Source organism: Tachyglossus aculeatus, unplaced genomic scaffold (genome assembly GCF_015852505.1).
Source record: "Tachyglossus aculeatus isolate mTacAcu1 unplaced genomic scaffold, mTacAcu1.pri scaffold_138_arrow_ctg1, whole genome shotgun sequence".
NCBI lineage: Eukaryota > Metazoa > Chordata > Mammalia > Monotremata > Tachyglossidae > Tachyglossus > Tachyglossus aculeatus.
In genome coordinates, this window is record NW_024044865.1 from 15,618 (window position 1) to 29,624 (window position 14,007).

Here is a 14,007-nt window from a genome sequence, read left to right on the forward strand (position 1 = left end):
GGCAGGAAAGGATAAACCTGAAGTGAACGAGGTTGGCATGGTGCTTAGACCTTCTCCAGCAGCGTTCAGCTGCTCGAGCATAAGAGCAAAAGAGGCGGACATTGGCAGTGATCCGGGGCTGTGTGTTAGTGGTACGAGACCGGCGAAGGGAAAGGGGAGTGAGCGAGTCGAGCTAAGTAGAGAGGGTAGAGTTGAGAGCAGTAATCTGATCATAAAGATTGGGTAGAGAGGAAAGGGAGGCGAAGTGGGGCCCTCAGAAAAATGGATGGGGTCGAGAGAGCGGAGGTCTCTGTGCGGGAGTAATATAGATTTACAGGGGAAAGGAGTGTGAGTGAGGAGGCAGATGAGAAGGTTATGATCAGAGAGAGGGATTTCAGAATTCGTAAGGGTGGAGACAATGCAGCGGTAAGAGATGATGAGGTGAGATGATGTGACCAGGTTGGTGAGTGGGCGAGGTGGGGTGGAGCAAGAGGTTGGCAGCGTCAAGGAGAAATAGAAGGTGGGCAGCAGAAGAGTCACCAGGGATGTTGAAGTCTCCAAGGATCAGAGTGGGCATGGAAAAGGAGAGAAGGAACGTGAGGAAGGCGTCAAAATCGTTAAAGAAGTTGAAGGTGGGGCCGGAGGGGAGGTAGATGATGGCTACAAGAATCTGGAGGGGGTGGTAGAGGCGAATACGGTGAAGAGAGTGATGGTCTGGCAAATTTGGAAGGGGGAGGCGGTTCCAAACTGGGGCGGGGGGGGTAAGGCTGGGGGACATGGGAAAGGTGATGGAAGTGAGATAGACAAGATCAGGATACAGCGAGTAAACTGGCACGTTACTGTACACACTCTGATGATATTGTATCTAATCCGGTGTTTTGTGTAGGTCTTGGCATATATTAAGTGCTCAACAAAATACCAATATCATTATTACTGAGGTCCTCAGGCTATAGGGCACAGTATGGTCTGGAGAGGTTTGAGCCACATGTCCTGCCAGTAACACTTTGATAGTGTTAAAGGAGCCTTCAGTGTGGTCCCATTATGAAAGTGAGTGCATGGCCAACCCTCCTTATAAAGACTAAGAACATTACTGTTCCAGCTTCCAATCTGCTGGCCCTAGCTAGTTGCCTGGGGGCATCTTGGGGGTGGAGGAAAGGGGAGATCATGAACTCGTCCCCAAGAAGAGACCGCTGTCATGGTAGTGCTCCTAACTACACCAAAAGGAGAAGAGATACGTGGCCTGTGGCAAGACAACCCAGCCTCCATCCAGAGATTTGGTTTATTTATTCTTCCCCCTGTATCTGTGCCCAGAATGAGCCCAGACCTTTATGTTCATGCCCCAGATGATCTGGAATCCATGAACAGTTCCTGTCCCTCCTCAGTCTCTTAAGTCAACACTCTCCTCACCCAACCACTTGCATAAATGAAAGAATTCATTTCAATTTCCTGCTCCACAGCTTCTTCATGACACTTTTCACCTCCGTGTTTCTCATGGTGTTAAAGACGGGGTTCAACATGGGGGTGATGATAGTGTAAAATATGGGCGCCGATATGACCACAGGGAGAATACACTTGGGCCTTATGTACATGAAAATACATGGAAAGAAGAACAAAACGACTATGACAATGTGGGAGACACAGGTAGAGAGGGATTTCCATCTCCCTGCAGAAATGTGAGTCCTCACGAAGTGCCAGATGACGATGTAAGAAAAGACCAGTAGGAGAAAACTTATCATACACATCACCCCACTGTTGGCCACGACCACCAGGCGGCAGACCTGGGTGTTTGTGCAAGCAAGCTTCAAATAAGGGAACAAGTCACAGATGAAGTGTTCGATCACGTTAGGGCCACAGAATGGCAACTGGACCATAAAGAGGATCTGGATGGTTGCTTGAAGGAAGCTTCCTATCCAGACCACCCACATCAGCAGGCCACACACGTGCTGACTCATAATGGCTGTGTAGTGCAGGGGCTTACAGATGGCCATATCGCGGTCAAAGGCCATCGCCATGAGGAGGATGATCTCGTCACTGGTGTACAAATGACTTACAAAGAGCTGTGACATACAGGCACGGAAGGAGATCGTTTTCCTCTCCTGCAGCAAATCTATAATCATCTTGGGAGCAACACAGGATGTATAGCAGGTATCTATGAAGAACAAATAGGCCAGAAAAAAAGTACATGGGGGTGCCCAGAGTTTGACTGGCCTTTATGGCTATGATGATGAGCAGATTTCCCATCACGGTGACAAGATAGGATAAGAGAAAATGATAAAGAATGTTCTCTGACTGTTAGGATTTTGGGTAAAACCCAGGAGGATAAATTCAGTCACATTTTTTTCTCCAGGTTTTCCATGATGGACATGGGTAAGAGTTGGTTTATCTAGAAAGAGAATAAAAATCTAATCCATATTGGAGTCATAATGACCAAATATGAAGACATTTGAGGGTTCTCTATTGCTGAATTTTTGACATATTTCCAAAATAATTAGGCTAAAAGGGACCTCCAGGTTTCAACTCTTCTAATTGCACAGTTACATAGCTGCACTGATTGACTATTTAAGCATCAGCTCTGTTCAGAAGACAAGGGAGGAGAAAACTCACTTCCTGTCCTTGAAGGGTTTTCCATCTAACAAGGAAGTACTACAAATATAAAAAAATGTGCATAACAATACCACTTCACATAAACTGGATCCTTTTTTATGGAACTAGTTAAGCACTTACTATGTTCCTGAGCGCTGTACTTAGTTTTGAGATAGATACAAACTAATCAGGTTAAACACAGTCCATGGCCCAAAAGTGGCTCACAGCCTTAATCCTCATTTTACAAATGGGGTACCGGAGCTACAGAGAAGTGAAGTGACTTACCCTAAGTCACACAACAGGCAAATAGTGGAGCCAGTATTAGAACCCAGGTCTTTCTGACTCCCATACTCGTGCTCTATCTACTAGGCCATGCTGTGTCTCTGATCATTCAGAACTAAATACAATCCAGATAGTCAAAAATCCAGAAAATCAATAATGTGAATGGGCTAGACCTTAAAGGCATTCCCACCACTATCTGACAGTAAGCAATCAATCAATCAATCAAAAGTATTTGTTGAGCACCTTCTTTGTGCAGATTACTCTGCTAAATGCTTGGCACAGTTGAACAGATTTCTAAAACATAATCTTCACTCTCAAGGAACTCATAGCCTAGTTGGGGGTCAGACCCAAAGAACATTACAGAAAAATAAGAGAAAGAAAAAATGGACATCAATAAATCCTATCATATTTATTGAGTGCTTATTGTGTGCAGAGCACAATACTAAGCACTTGGGAGATTATCGCACAACAGGGTTGGTAGACATGTTCCTTCTCACAACGAGCTCACAATCTAGAGGATATACACATATTCAAAAAGTCAAGAAACCATTTTTAGGTGTCCAAAGACACTAGGTTGTTTAAATAAAGGTGTAACAGAGTAGTATGTCTGTCAGAAATATTCTTAGCCTCGTTTGTACTGCAACAGGGGAGAGGAAGATGGTGGTAGATATTTTACTAGTCTATAGGATGGTTGATATATTTTTAAAGGGAGAGAGCAATTTCAGGTGAATAAGGAAAAGATGATCCACCTAAGGAGAAACAATCCAAATTACAATTATATGAGAATGGACTCAGAGTTATCAAGCATGGTTCAAGGGAAGAGATCTCAAAGTAATTTGATTTGTGATCTGGTTGCTCCATCTTGAGAAAGATAAAGTGGAACTGGAGAAGAGCCAGAGAAGAACAACAGAGATGATCAGGGGGGTGACAAAGCTTCCTTGTGAAAAGAGAACTAAAGCATTAATGTTCAAATCTGAGAGGTGGTGTGATTAAAGTCATTAAACTTATGAAGGCTGCAGACAGTGCAAATCTGGAATTGGTAGGCATTCATTCATTCATTCATTCAATCATATTTATTGAGCGCTTACTGTGTGCAGAGCAGTGTACTAAGCGCTGGAAAAGTACACTTCAGCAGTAAAGAGGCAATCCCTGCCAACACCGGGTTTACAGCCTAGAAGAGGGGAGCGAATAACACCACATGTGGAGAAGGTGACAAGCTGCAAAGATTTGGGAGGATGGTTCAAACCAAACAAAAGAAAACACTTCACCCTGCAGTAATGAGCATTTCACCTTCACTGTATTTTGTTTTGTTTAATAGTACGTTTTAAGCACTTACCATGTTCCGTGCCCTATACTGAGCACTGGGGAAGGTACAATCTGATCAGATCGGACACAGTCCATGTCCCACATGGGGCTCACAGTCTTAACAGAGCTCACAGAGAAGTGAAAAGAAGAGAAGTGAAGTGAAGTGAAGTTACTAGCCCAAGGTCACACAGCAGACATGTGGTAGAGGCAGGATTAAAACCTAGTTCCTCTGACTACCAGGACTGTGCTCTGTCCAAACGCCAAGCTACTTCTCTGTAACTGTTCACTGTAACAGGAAGAAGTGCTGGTGGAAAATATTAGTAGGTTCAGGAGATTCGAATTAATGTGTGGATGAACAGATCACAGTGGTATACTAGAGGGACATAGGGATGTTGAAGGGGAGATTAGGAATGTAAGAAAGTAATAATTAATCACTAATATTAATTGAGCACTTACACTATGTGCAGAGCATTGTACTAAGTGCTTGGGAGAACATAATACAACCGAGTTGGTAAACATGGTCCCTGCCTACAAGGAGCTTACAGTGTATTTGGAGAAACAGACATTAAAATACCTAAATAAATTATGGATATGTACACATGGTTAAGTGGATAGAGCACAGGCCTGGGAGTCAGAGGTCATGGGTTCTGACCCTGGATCTGCCACTTGTCTGCTGTATGACCTTGAACAAGTCACTTCACTTCTCTGGGCTTCAATTACCTCACTTGTAAAGTGGGGATTGAAACTGTAATCCCCATATGGAAGAGGGATGGTGTTCATTCATTCATTCAGTCGTATTTATTGAGAGCTTACTGTGTGCAGAGCACTGTGCTAAGCGCTTGGGAAGTGCGTCAGCATCATATAGAGAAGGTCCCTACACAACAATGGGCTCACAGCCTAGAAGGGGGAGACAGACAACAAAACAAAACACGTAGACAGATGTCAAAATAATCAGAACAAATAGAATTAAAGCTATATGCACATCATTAACAAAATAAATAGAATAGTAAATATGTACAAGTAAATACATAGAGTAATAAATCTCTACAAATATATACAGATGGGGAGGGGAGGGAGGTAGGGCGGGGGGATGGGGAGGAGGAGAGGAAAAAGGGGGATCATTTTGGGAAGGCCTCCTGGAGGAGGTGAGCTCTCAGTAGGGCTTTCAAGGGACGAAGAGAGCTAGCTTGGCAGATATGTGGAGGAAGGGCATTCCAGGCCAGGGGAAAGACGTGGGCCAATGGTCGACAGCGGGACAGGTGAGAACAAGGCACAGTGAGGAGGTTAGCAGCAGAAGAGTGGAGGGTGTTGGTTGGGCTGTAGAAGGAGAAAAGGGGAGGTGATGGGGAGCCTTGAAGCCAAGAGTGAGGAGTTTTTGCTTGATTCAGAGGTTGACAGGCAGCCACTGGAGATTTTTGCAGAGGGGAGTACCATGCCCAGAGTGTTTCCACACAAAGATAATAGAATGGGAACCTGAATTATTGAATGAAAGTAGCCCAATACCCAGGCTACCCCCACCAGTAGGACACACACCTGCCGGTTCATGATGATCAAATAGTGCAAGGGTTTGCAGATGGCCATGCAATGATCAAAGGCCATCACAATGAGAAGGATGACCTCTGTCATTCATTCATTCAAGCATATTTATTGAGCGCTACTGTGTGCAGAGCACTGTACTAAGTGCTTGGGAAGTACAAGTTGGCAACATATAGAGACGGTCCCTACCCAACAATGGGCTTACAGTCTAGTCCTTCCAAAGAAGTGTGATAGAAAGAGCTGGACCATACAGCCATCATAGGATATGACTTTTCTAGCAGACAGGCTGTCTACAATCATTTTGGGAGCAGTGAAAGAGGAGTAGAAAGCACCTATGAAAGATAAGTACCAGAGGAAGTAGTACATAGGGGAGCTGAGATTCTGACTGGCCTTGATGGTTTATAACCACAAGCAGGTTTCCCAAAAGAGTTACCAGGTAAATGATTAGAAACAAAACAAATAAAAGTTTCTGCAACTCTGGATTCCGGGTGAGTCCCAAGAGAAGGAATTCGGTCACATTGTTCCTTTTTTCCATCAATTCAGTGTTGGTGATGATCAGACCGGTGAGCATGCACAACAGGGTACCGGTTTACTTGAAAAGATAAAGATAATTAAATTTCTTTAGCACCATTTTTTTTTCCATGGAACCCAAGGTACTTAATTTATATTACCTAACATTTCACTCATTCTTGAAACACCTTGGTCCCATTTGACAGAAAGAAAAATCAAGCCAAGTAACAATCAATCAATGGTATTTACTGAGTGCTCACTCAGAGTGCTGCAGAGACTGCTTCGATATGCTGAATCCAGTGTTCTTTCCACTTAGTTCAGAGCTTGTCAACCAGCATGATTAGTACCACTGGTAGCACTTCACTTGGATTTTCACCCTTTAGTCACACCTCCCTCAGTCCCACAGAATTTATGTACCTACCTGTAATTTATTTATTTATAATTAATGTTTGTCTCCCCCTCTTGATGGTAAGCTCATTGTGAGCAGGAAACATGTCTACCATATCTGTTGTATTTTCCTAAGTACTTAGTACAGTGCTTGAGGAGCAGCGGGGCCTAGTGGAAAGAGCACGGGCTTGGGAGTCAGAGGTCATAGGTGCTAATCCCGGCTCCCCCACCTGTCAGCTGTGTGACCTTGGGCAAATCGATTAAGTCCTCTGTGTCTCAGTTCCCCCACCTGTAAAATGGGGATGAAGACTGTGAGCCCCATGTAGGACAACCTAATTACCTTGTATCTACCCCAGCGTTTAGAACAGTGCTTGACACATAGTAAGCACATAACGACTACCATCATCATCATCATCATCATCATGAGTGTTCTGCATACCTTAAGTGCTCAGTAAATGTGATTGATTGACTGATGAATTTCACAGCACACTGGAGCTCCCAACAGAAGCCGTTTTGCTATACCTAGGGATGATCACAATAATACTAATAATGCATTTGTTAAGCTCTTACTATGTGCCAAGCATTGTTCTAAGTGCTGGAATAGATACAAGGTAATCAGGATGTCCTACGTGGGGCTCACAGTCTTCATCCCCATTTTACAAATGAGGTAACTGAGGCACAGAGAAGTTAAGTGACTTGCCCAAAGTCGCACAGCTGACAAGTAGCGGAGCCAGGATTAGAATCCACGACTTCTGACTCCCAAGCCCGTGCTCTTTCCACTAAGCCATGAATCGTCTTGCTGAATTGTTTGCTTTAGAAAAGTGTTGTCTCTTTTTAGTAGACAAGGTGTACGTACTGTCAGGTTAGGTTTATTCCCTCCTCTCGCTGTGAATGCCTCCAATGGCACAAGTTAGACAACTAAACGTTCCTCTTTCAGACAATCCTTTCTCTGTGATTCCACTCCAGAGATACTTCCTTATAGGTAAGGGGCTCTATTGGAGAGAGGAAGCAAATGGTCACAAAGATTCCTGATAATGCTCGTAATCCATAAAACTACAATCTCTCTACTTTTTATTCTCAAAATAAGGGGTTAATTATTGAATTAAGGATATTGAATGCTCTTTCTTGTTCTATTATCAATCAATCAATCAATCAGTGATATTTATTGAGTGCCTGGAGTGCTATATTCAATGCTTGGGAGAGTACAATGCAATAGAGTTTGTAAACTCGTTGTGAGCAGGGAATGTGTCTGTTACATTGCTATAGTGTATTCTCCAAAGTGCTTTGTATAGTACTCCGCACATAGTAAATGCTCAATAAATATGATTAACTGACTAGATTAGGTAGACCTGACACCTGCCCACAAGAAGCTTACAGACTGGAGGGGGAGGCAGACATTAAGATAAATGATAGATGGATATGCACATAAGTGCTCTGAGGCAGGAGTGAATGTCAAAGTGTTTAAAGTGTAGAGACCCAAGTGCAGGTAATGCAGAAGAGAGGGAAAATTGAAGAAGTGAGTTCATAGTCAGTAAAAGCCTCATGGAGGAGATCTGATTTTAGAAGGCTTTGAAGATGGGGAGAGTAGTGTTTTCAGAAACAAGAAACAGTCACAACAAGAACATACCTAGGAGTTTACTCCTCTCCTTCCAGGCATAGGTTTCTACTAAATCCCCTCTTGGGCTTCTGCTTCCCAGAGGAAAACATGGAAATGTGTAGGATTCATCCTTTAACGCACTGCCCTTGCCCCTCCCCACTTTCTGCTCTCCCTCTTTAATACTTATCAACTCCTTAGATTCCTTGTATCCTATATCCTGCAACCTTTCTCTCAAACTTTCAATGCCCACCCACTCTTGATATCAATCAATCAATCAATGTATTGAATGTCTACTGTCTTGGTTCTCCTGGTTCTCATCTCTCTGGCTGCTCAGTCTCAATCTGTTTCCCAGGCTCCTCCTCTGTCTCACATCCCCTAACTGTGGGGGGTCCCACAAGGTTCTGTTCTAGGTCCCCTTCTATTCTCCATCTACACCCACTCCCACTCATTCTCTCCCATGGCTCCAACTACCTACCATCTCTATGAGAATAATTCCCAGATCTATACCTCCAACCCAGAGCTCTCTCTTCTGCTGTGTCATATTTCCTCCTGCCTTCAAGATATCTCCATTTAGTTGTAACACCGACACCTCAAACATAACATGTCCTAAACAGCACTCTCCTATCTTCCCACCCAAACCGTGTCGTGTCCATGACTTTCCCATCACTGCACACAGCACCACCATCCTTCCTGTCTCACAAGCTCATAACCTTGGTGTTATCCTTGACTCAACTCTCTCATTCAACTCACATATTCAATCTGTCACTAAATCCTCTAAATCCAACATTTACAACATCGCTAAAATCTGCCTTTTCCTCTCCATCCAAACTGCTACCATGCTAATCCAAGCACTAAACTATCCCACCTTGATCACTGTATTCACCTTCTTGCTAACCTTCCTGCCTCCCATCTCTCTCCTCTCTAATCCATACTTCATTCTGCTGCCCAGATTATTTTTCTACAAAACATTCAGTCTATGATTCCTCACTCCTTACCATCAGCTTTAAAACACTTAATCACCTTGCCCCCTCCTACCTTACCTTCCTCCTCCCTACTATAACCCAGCCCAGACACTTCACTCCTCTAATGCCAACCTACTCACTGTACCGTGATCTCATCTATCTCGTTGCCGACATATTGCCTATATTCTGCCTCTGTCCTGGATGCTCTCCCTCTTCATAACCAACAGACAATCACTCTCCCCACATTCAAAGCCTCGTTGATTTTTCTGAATAAGCCCTGATTTCCTCCTCTACCACTCCCTTCTCTGTCACCTTTGCATTTGGATTTGCATTGCTCCCTCAGCCTCACAGCACTTATGTACATATCCATAATTTATTTATTTATATTGTCTGTTCCTGTAGCCTGTAAGCTTATTGTGGGTAGGGAATGTATCTATTAACTCTGTTACATTGTACTCTTCCAGGCCCTTGGTGCAGTACTCTGCACAAAGCAAACCCTTAATAAATGTGGTTGATTGAGCAATTGGTTACTGTGTGCAGAGCATTGCACTGAGTGCTTTGGAGAGTACAGATATGGACAATATTTCTGAAGGGCCACACATAAATGCAGTGAAAAAGGCATTTTGAGCACCTGTTTACATCTGAGATTTGCAATAGAAATACATAACTGTTCCCTGGATTCGTAACTGGTTTCAGGTTTGGGACAAATTAGGTCAATTCCTAATTTTATTCACAGGTTTGTGGAGCTTATTGGTGCACTAAGTATGTGGTTTTCGAATTAGCTGCCTTTATATAAGCACATGAAGGAGAAACGGACATTCATATGGATTTTACAGTCTCCAGACATGATCATCATTAGAGAAAAATGCTGGCCAATAAGAGTTAGAATAAAATTCCTTTTAATGAAATGAATAAAAAGTCATTGAAGTAATGATCAGCCAGAATGGAAGAGATGTATTTGTTAAATGTGTAATATTAAAGTGGATAATTTCCTGTGTAGTATTGTCCCCCCAACCTCAATGGCTCATTTGATAAACTACTTTAGCTAGTAGCTCGCAAGATAGTCCCTCTCAGAGACACACTCATGGATTGACAGTTGCATCAGTCGCTCCCCTCTTCTATCCATATTTCACTCTGAGCCCAGCATCATTTTTTATTACATTTGTTAAGTGCTTACGATGTGCCAGGCACTATACTAAATGCTGGGGTAAATATATGCTAATCAGGTTGCTAATCAGATTGGTACAATTTATGTCCCACAATGGGCTCGCAACCTTAACCCCTTTTTAGAGATGAGATAACTGAGGCACAAAGAAGTTAAGTGACTTGCCCAAGGTCAGGCAGCAAGCTAAGGGCAGGGCAGGGATTAGAACGCAGGTCCTTCTGACTCCCAGACCTGTGCTTTATCCATCAGGCCACACTGGTTCTCTAAAATGTTGATCTTTCTAATATGTTGTTCTGCCACATCTCTCCACTCCTCAAAAACCTCCAGTGGTTCTCCAGTCCTCTCTGCATCAAGCAGGAACTCCTAATCACTGGCTTTAAAACACTCAATAAAATCTGTCCTTCCTACTTATTCATTCTCTTTTCCCTCCCAACTAGGACTCTTTGCTCCTTCCAGACGATGATTCATTCTTGTCTCTTCTGATAGGGATCGCTTTCTTATGTTTTTCTCTCTTCCTGGAACTCACTCCCTCTGCAAATCCTACAGAACCCCCTCCCCCACTTCCTCAAACTTCCCGATTTCAAAGTGCTACTGAAATAACATCTCCGACAAAGAGATCTACTCTAATTAATTATTTCCTGTATTCAGGCTATATTTCCTTCAGTTGACGTCTGAGCACTTCAATGCCACCTGAGTACCTAACAAACTCAAGCTTCTATAACACTTATGTCCACATCTTATATAATAAATTATTCAAGCAGTAATTCATGTACACCTCCCCTTTTCCTCTTTACTCCTCTCTCTACATTATTTCAGTATCTGTTTCCCCTGCTAAAATGCAAGCTCCTTAAGAGCAAGGACCATGTCTACTAATTCGATTGTACTCTACCAAGTGCTCAGTACAGTGGTGCTCAGTAAATTGATCAATTTACAGTATCCTGATTTCTGCAAGATGAAAACAAAGTGTGACTTTTTTCCTTGGGAGGAGTGATCAAACCCTATCCAAACACTCACTTTCTATGCCTTCGTAGATGTGGATTTCTTCCTTTGTTCCCTGTTCACCCAACTTCAGCAATGGCTTGCTCCAATTACATAGTCCTTGAGGTAGAACAGGCACCAGCCTAAAATGGTTACATAAAGGAACTAGTGGTCACTCCATTCCAGCCACAACCATGTTTTCCAGCTTTGTTTCCTTACCCCCGCCAAAGATACAAAATCCTAGAAACTAGAAAGGCATCAGGTCTGAGATTCCATAAGAACCCAAATGGCTTCTGGATAAACCTAAACTTGACCTGAGGTGTCTTTTCTTGGAGAGAAGTCCAGATTTAGAGCAGCAACGAATTTTAGTCCAATTTCCTTTCATTGCCAATCTTTCTCTGCAATATTAGCTCAAGATCCTCCTCTTAGAACATCTAGGTCGTTTATGAAGGGGGACTTCTAAGTGCACTAAAAACCTGGGGAATTTTCCAAGTCAGTGAGAAAGAATATATTTTGCTGGGACTGTGACAAACATCTCTGCCAGACTCGATTTGTCCATCCTTGCTCTAGGTCTGCCCTGAAGCAGATACATTAGGTACACTGTTTCTCCTCTCACATTTAAACTGGATTCTATAGATATTCAGGAACCTCATAACGCTCTGTCTAATCATCCTCATGGGAATATGACCAGTCACCCCTTGCGGAAGGTTTGCCCAAGATGATGCCAAATTGAATTTTGCTTTAAAAAAATGAGTATAGATGCAGGGAAGGAAAAAGATGTTGTCACTGATTTTGATCCCAAAAGAGATATCATTTCTGTTTCTCTTATGACCAACGTCAAATTGCCAGTCACTGGTACTTTGCAACCAAATGTCCCCTGGTGATTTGGAGAAGGTAGCTGAGAACATTTTTCAGATACTTTTGGAGGGAAATTTTCCAGCTCATTTGTCTGTGTATTTCAAGCAAAAGAGATTGCTCACTTGCTTGCCTGACTTTTGTATCTCTGATATCACACATTTGTCAAGTGGAAAGAACATCAATGGGCACTTTAGGTTGATAATGTCTTTAATAGACAAAATCAATCAATGATATTTATGAGCACTTCCTTTGCGCAGAGCACTGTACTAAGTGCTCGGTAGAGTAAAATATATCAGAGTTAGTAGACACATTCACTGCCCACAACAAGCTTACAATCTAGAGGACAAAGCTATTGAGTCTGACAAGCAGACTGCTCCTTTAGGAAAATAGCCAGTGTAACATCTTGGCAACAGGAAGCAAAATTATCAGTTCAGAAAACAAAAACAAAGATGAAGAAATAACAGGTCCTACTAAAACTAATCCATTCTAGGTTTATTTAACATCTGATCTTATTATGTATGGTAAGTCCACTTGGTTTTACTGAATGTTCTATTTTGCTCTCAGTTTAGCAGATTTCTCCTAAAATTCAGGCAAATGTTGGGCTTGCACTCCAACCTTGCCTTCCTGCTTGCGTGATTGGCAAGAGTCTTTCTGATGGACAGTTTTCTCCAGATTCACAAGTCCTATCCTGGATATTCCCTGTTCCATTCCCAAACCTACCCAACCCTTGCCCCCCAGCGACCACATTTTGTGGGGAAGGAATATTTTACACCCACAGAGAACCTTTCCTCAAGGGCTTTTCATAGATTTAGCCAAAATTAATGCATTAATTCTGACAGAATGCATGGATGAAAATATTATCCACAAATGCCAGCTCATCTACATTGCAAGTCTATATAGATAACATCCACTTAATAATGGGAATCATTCAGCAGTAGAGATGGTGTCCATTCAAGTGGCCTTTCAAAACACACAAGGTCCAGCTCTCTCGGCATCTTCCTGAAGACTTCATTCTCCTATTTCCAATGCCAACCTTCTCACTGTATCTCGATCTCATCTATCTTGCCATCGACCTCTCACCCATATCTCGCCTGTACTCTGGGATGTCCTTCCTCTTCATATCACTCTGCTCTTCCTAGCAGCTTGGCTCAGTGGAAAGAGCACGGGCTTTGGAGTCAGAAGTTACGGGTTCAAATCCTTGCTCTGTTAATTGTCAGCTGTGTGACTTTGGGCAAGTCACTCAACTTCTCTGAGCCTCAATTACCTCATCTGTAAAATGGGAATTAAGACAGCCCCCATGGGTTAACCTGATCACCTTGTAACCTCCCTAGCGCTTAGAACAGTGCTTTCAATACAGTAAGAACTTAATAAAGACCATTATTATTATATCTAAAAGGCAATTACTCTCTCCCTCTTAGAAGTCTCATCGAAAGTACTTCTCCTCCAAAAAGCCTTCCCTGACTAAGCCCTCCTTTCCTCTTCCACTCCATTTTGCATAGCCTTGACTTGCTCCCTTTATTCCTCCTCCATCCCAGCCCCACAGAACTTACATACACATCTGTAATTTAATTTATATTAATGTCTGTCTCCCCCTGTATGATTAGAGAAGCAGCGCGGCTCAGTGGAAAGAGCAGGGGCTTTGGAGTCAGAGGTCATGGATTTAAATCCCGGCTCCACGACTTGTCAGCTGTGCGCCTTTGGGCAAGACACTTCACTTCTCTGTGTCTCCGTGACCTCAGTCACCTTTAAAATGGGTTTTAAGACTGTGTGCTCCACGTGGGACAACCTGATCACCTTGTAACCTCCCCAGTGCTTAGAACAGTGCTTTGCACGTAGTAAGCACTTAGTAAATGTCATTATTATTA

At 42.9% G+C, this 14,007-nt stretch overlaps 1 protein-coding gene across 1 annotated transcript; it reads right to left on the reverse strand.

Moving 5' to 3' along the window:
• Window positions 1-1,412: 1,412 nt before the first annotated feature.
• Window positions 1,413-5,748, reverse strand: LOC119923045 (olfactory receptor 4C15-like). Its single transcript, XM_038742615.1, has 2 exons — window positions 5,683-5,748; window positions 1,413-2,036 (listed from the first exon to the last, which is right to left on the reverse strand). The coding sequence occupies exons 1-2, from the start codon at window positions 5,746-5,748 to the stop codon at window positions 1,413-1,415; spliced, it is 690 nt and encodes a 229-aa protein (XP_038598543.1).
• Between the last annotated feature and the right edge of the window lie 8,259 nt (window positions 5,749-14,007).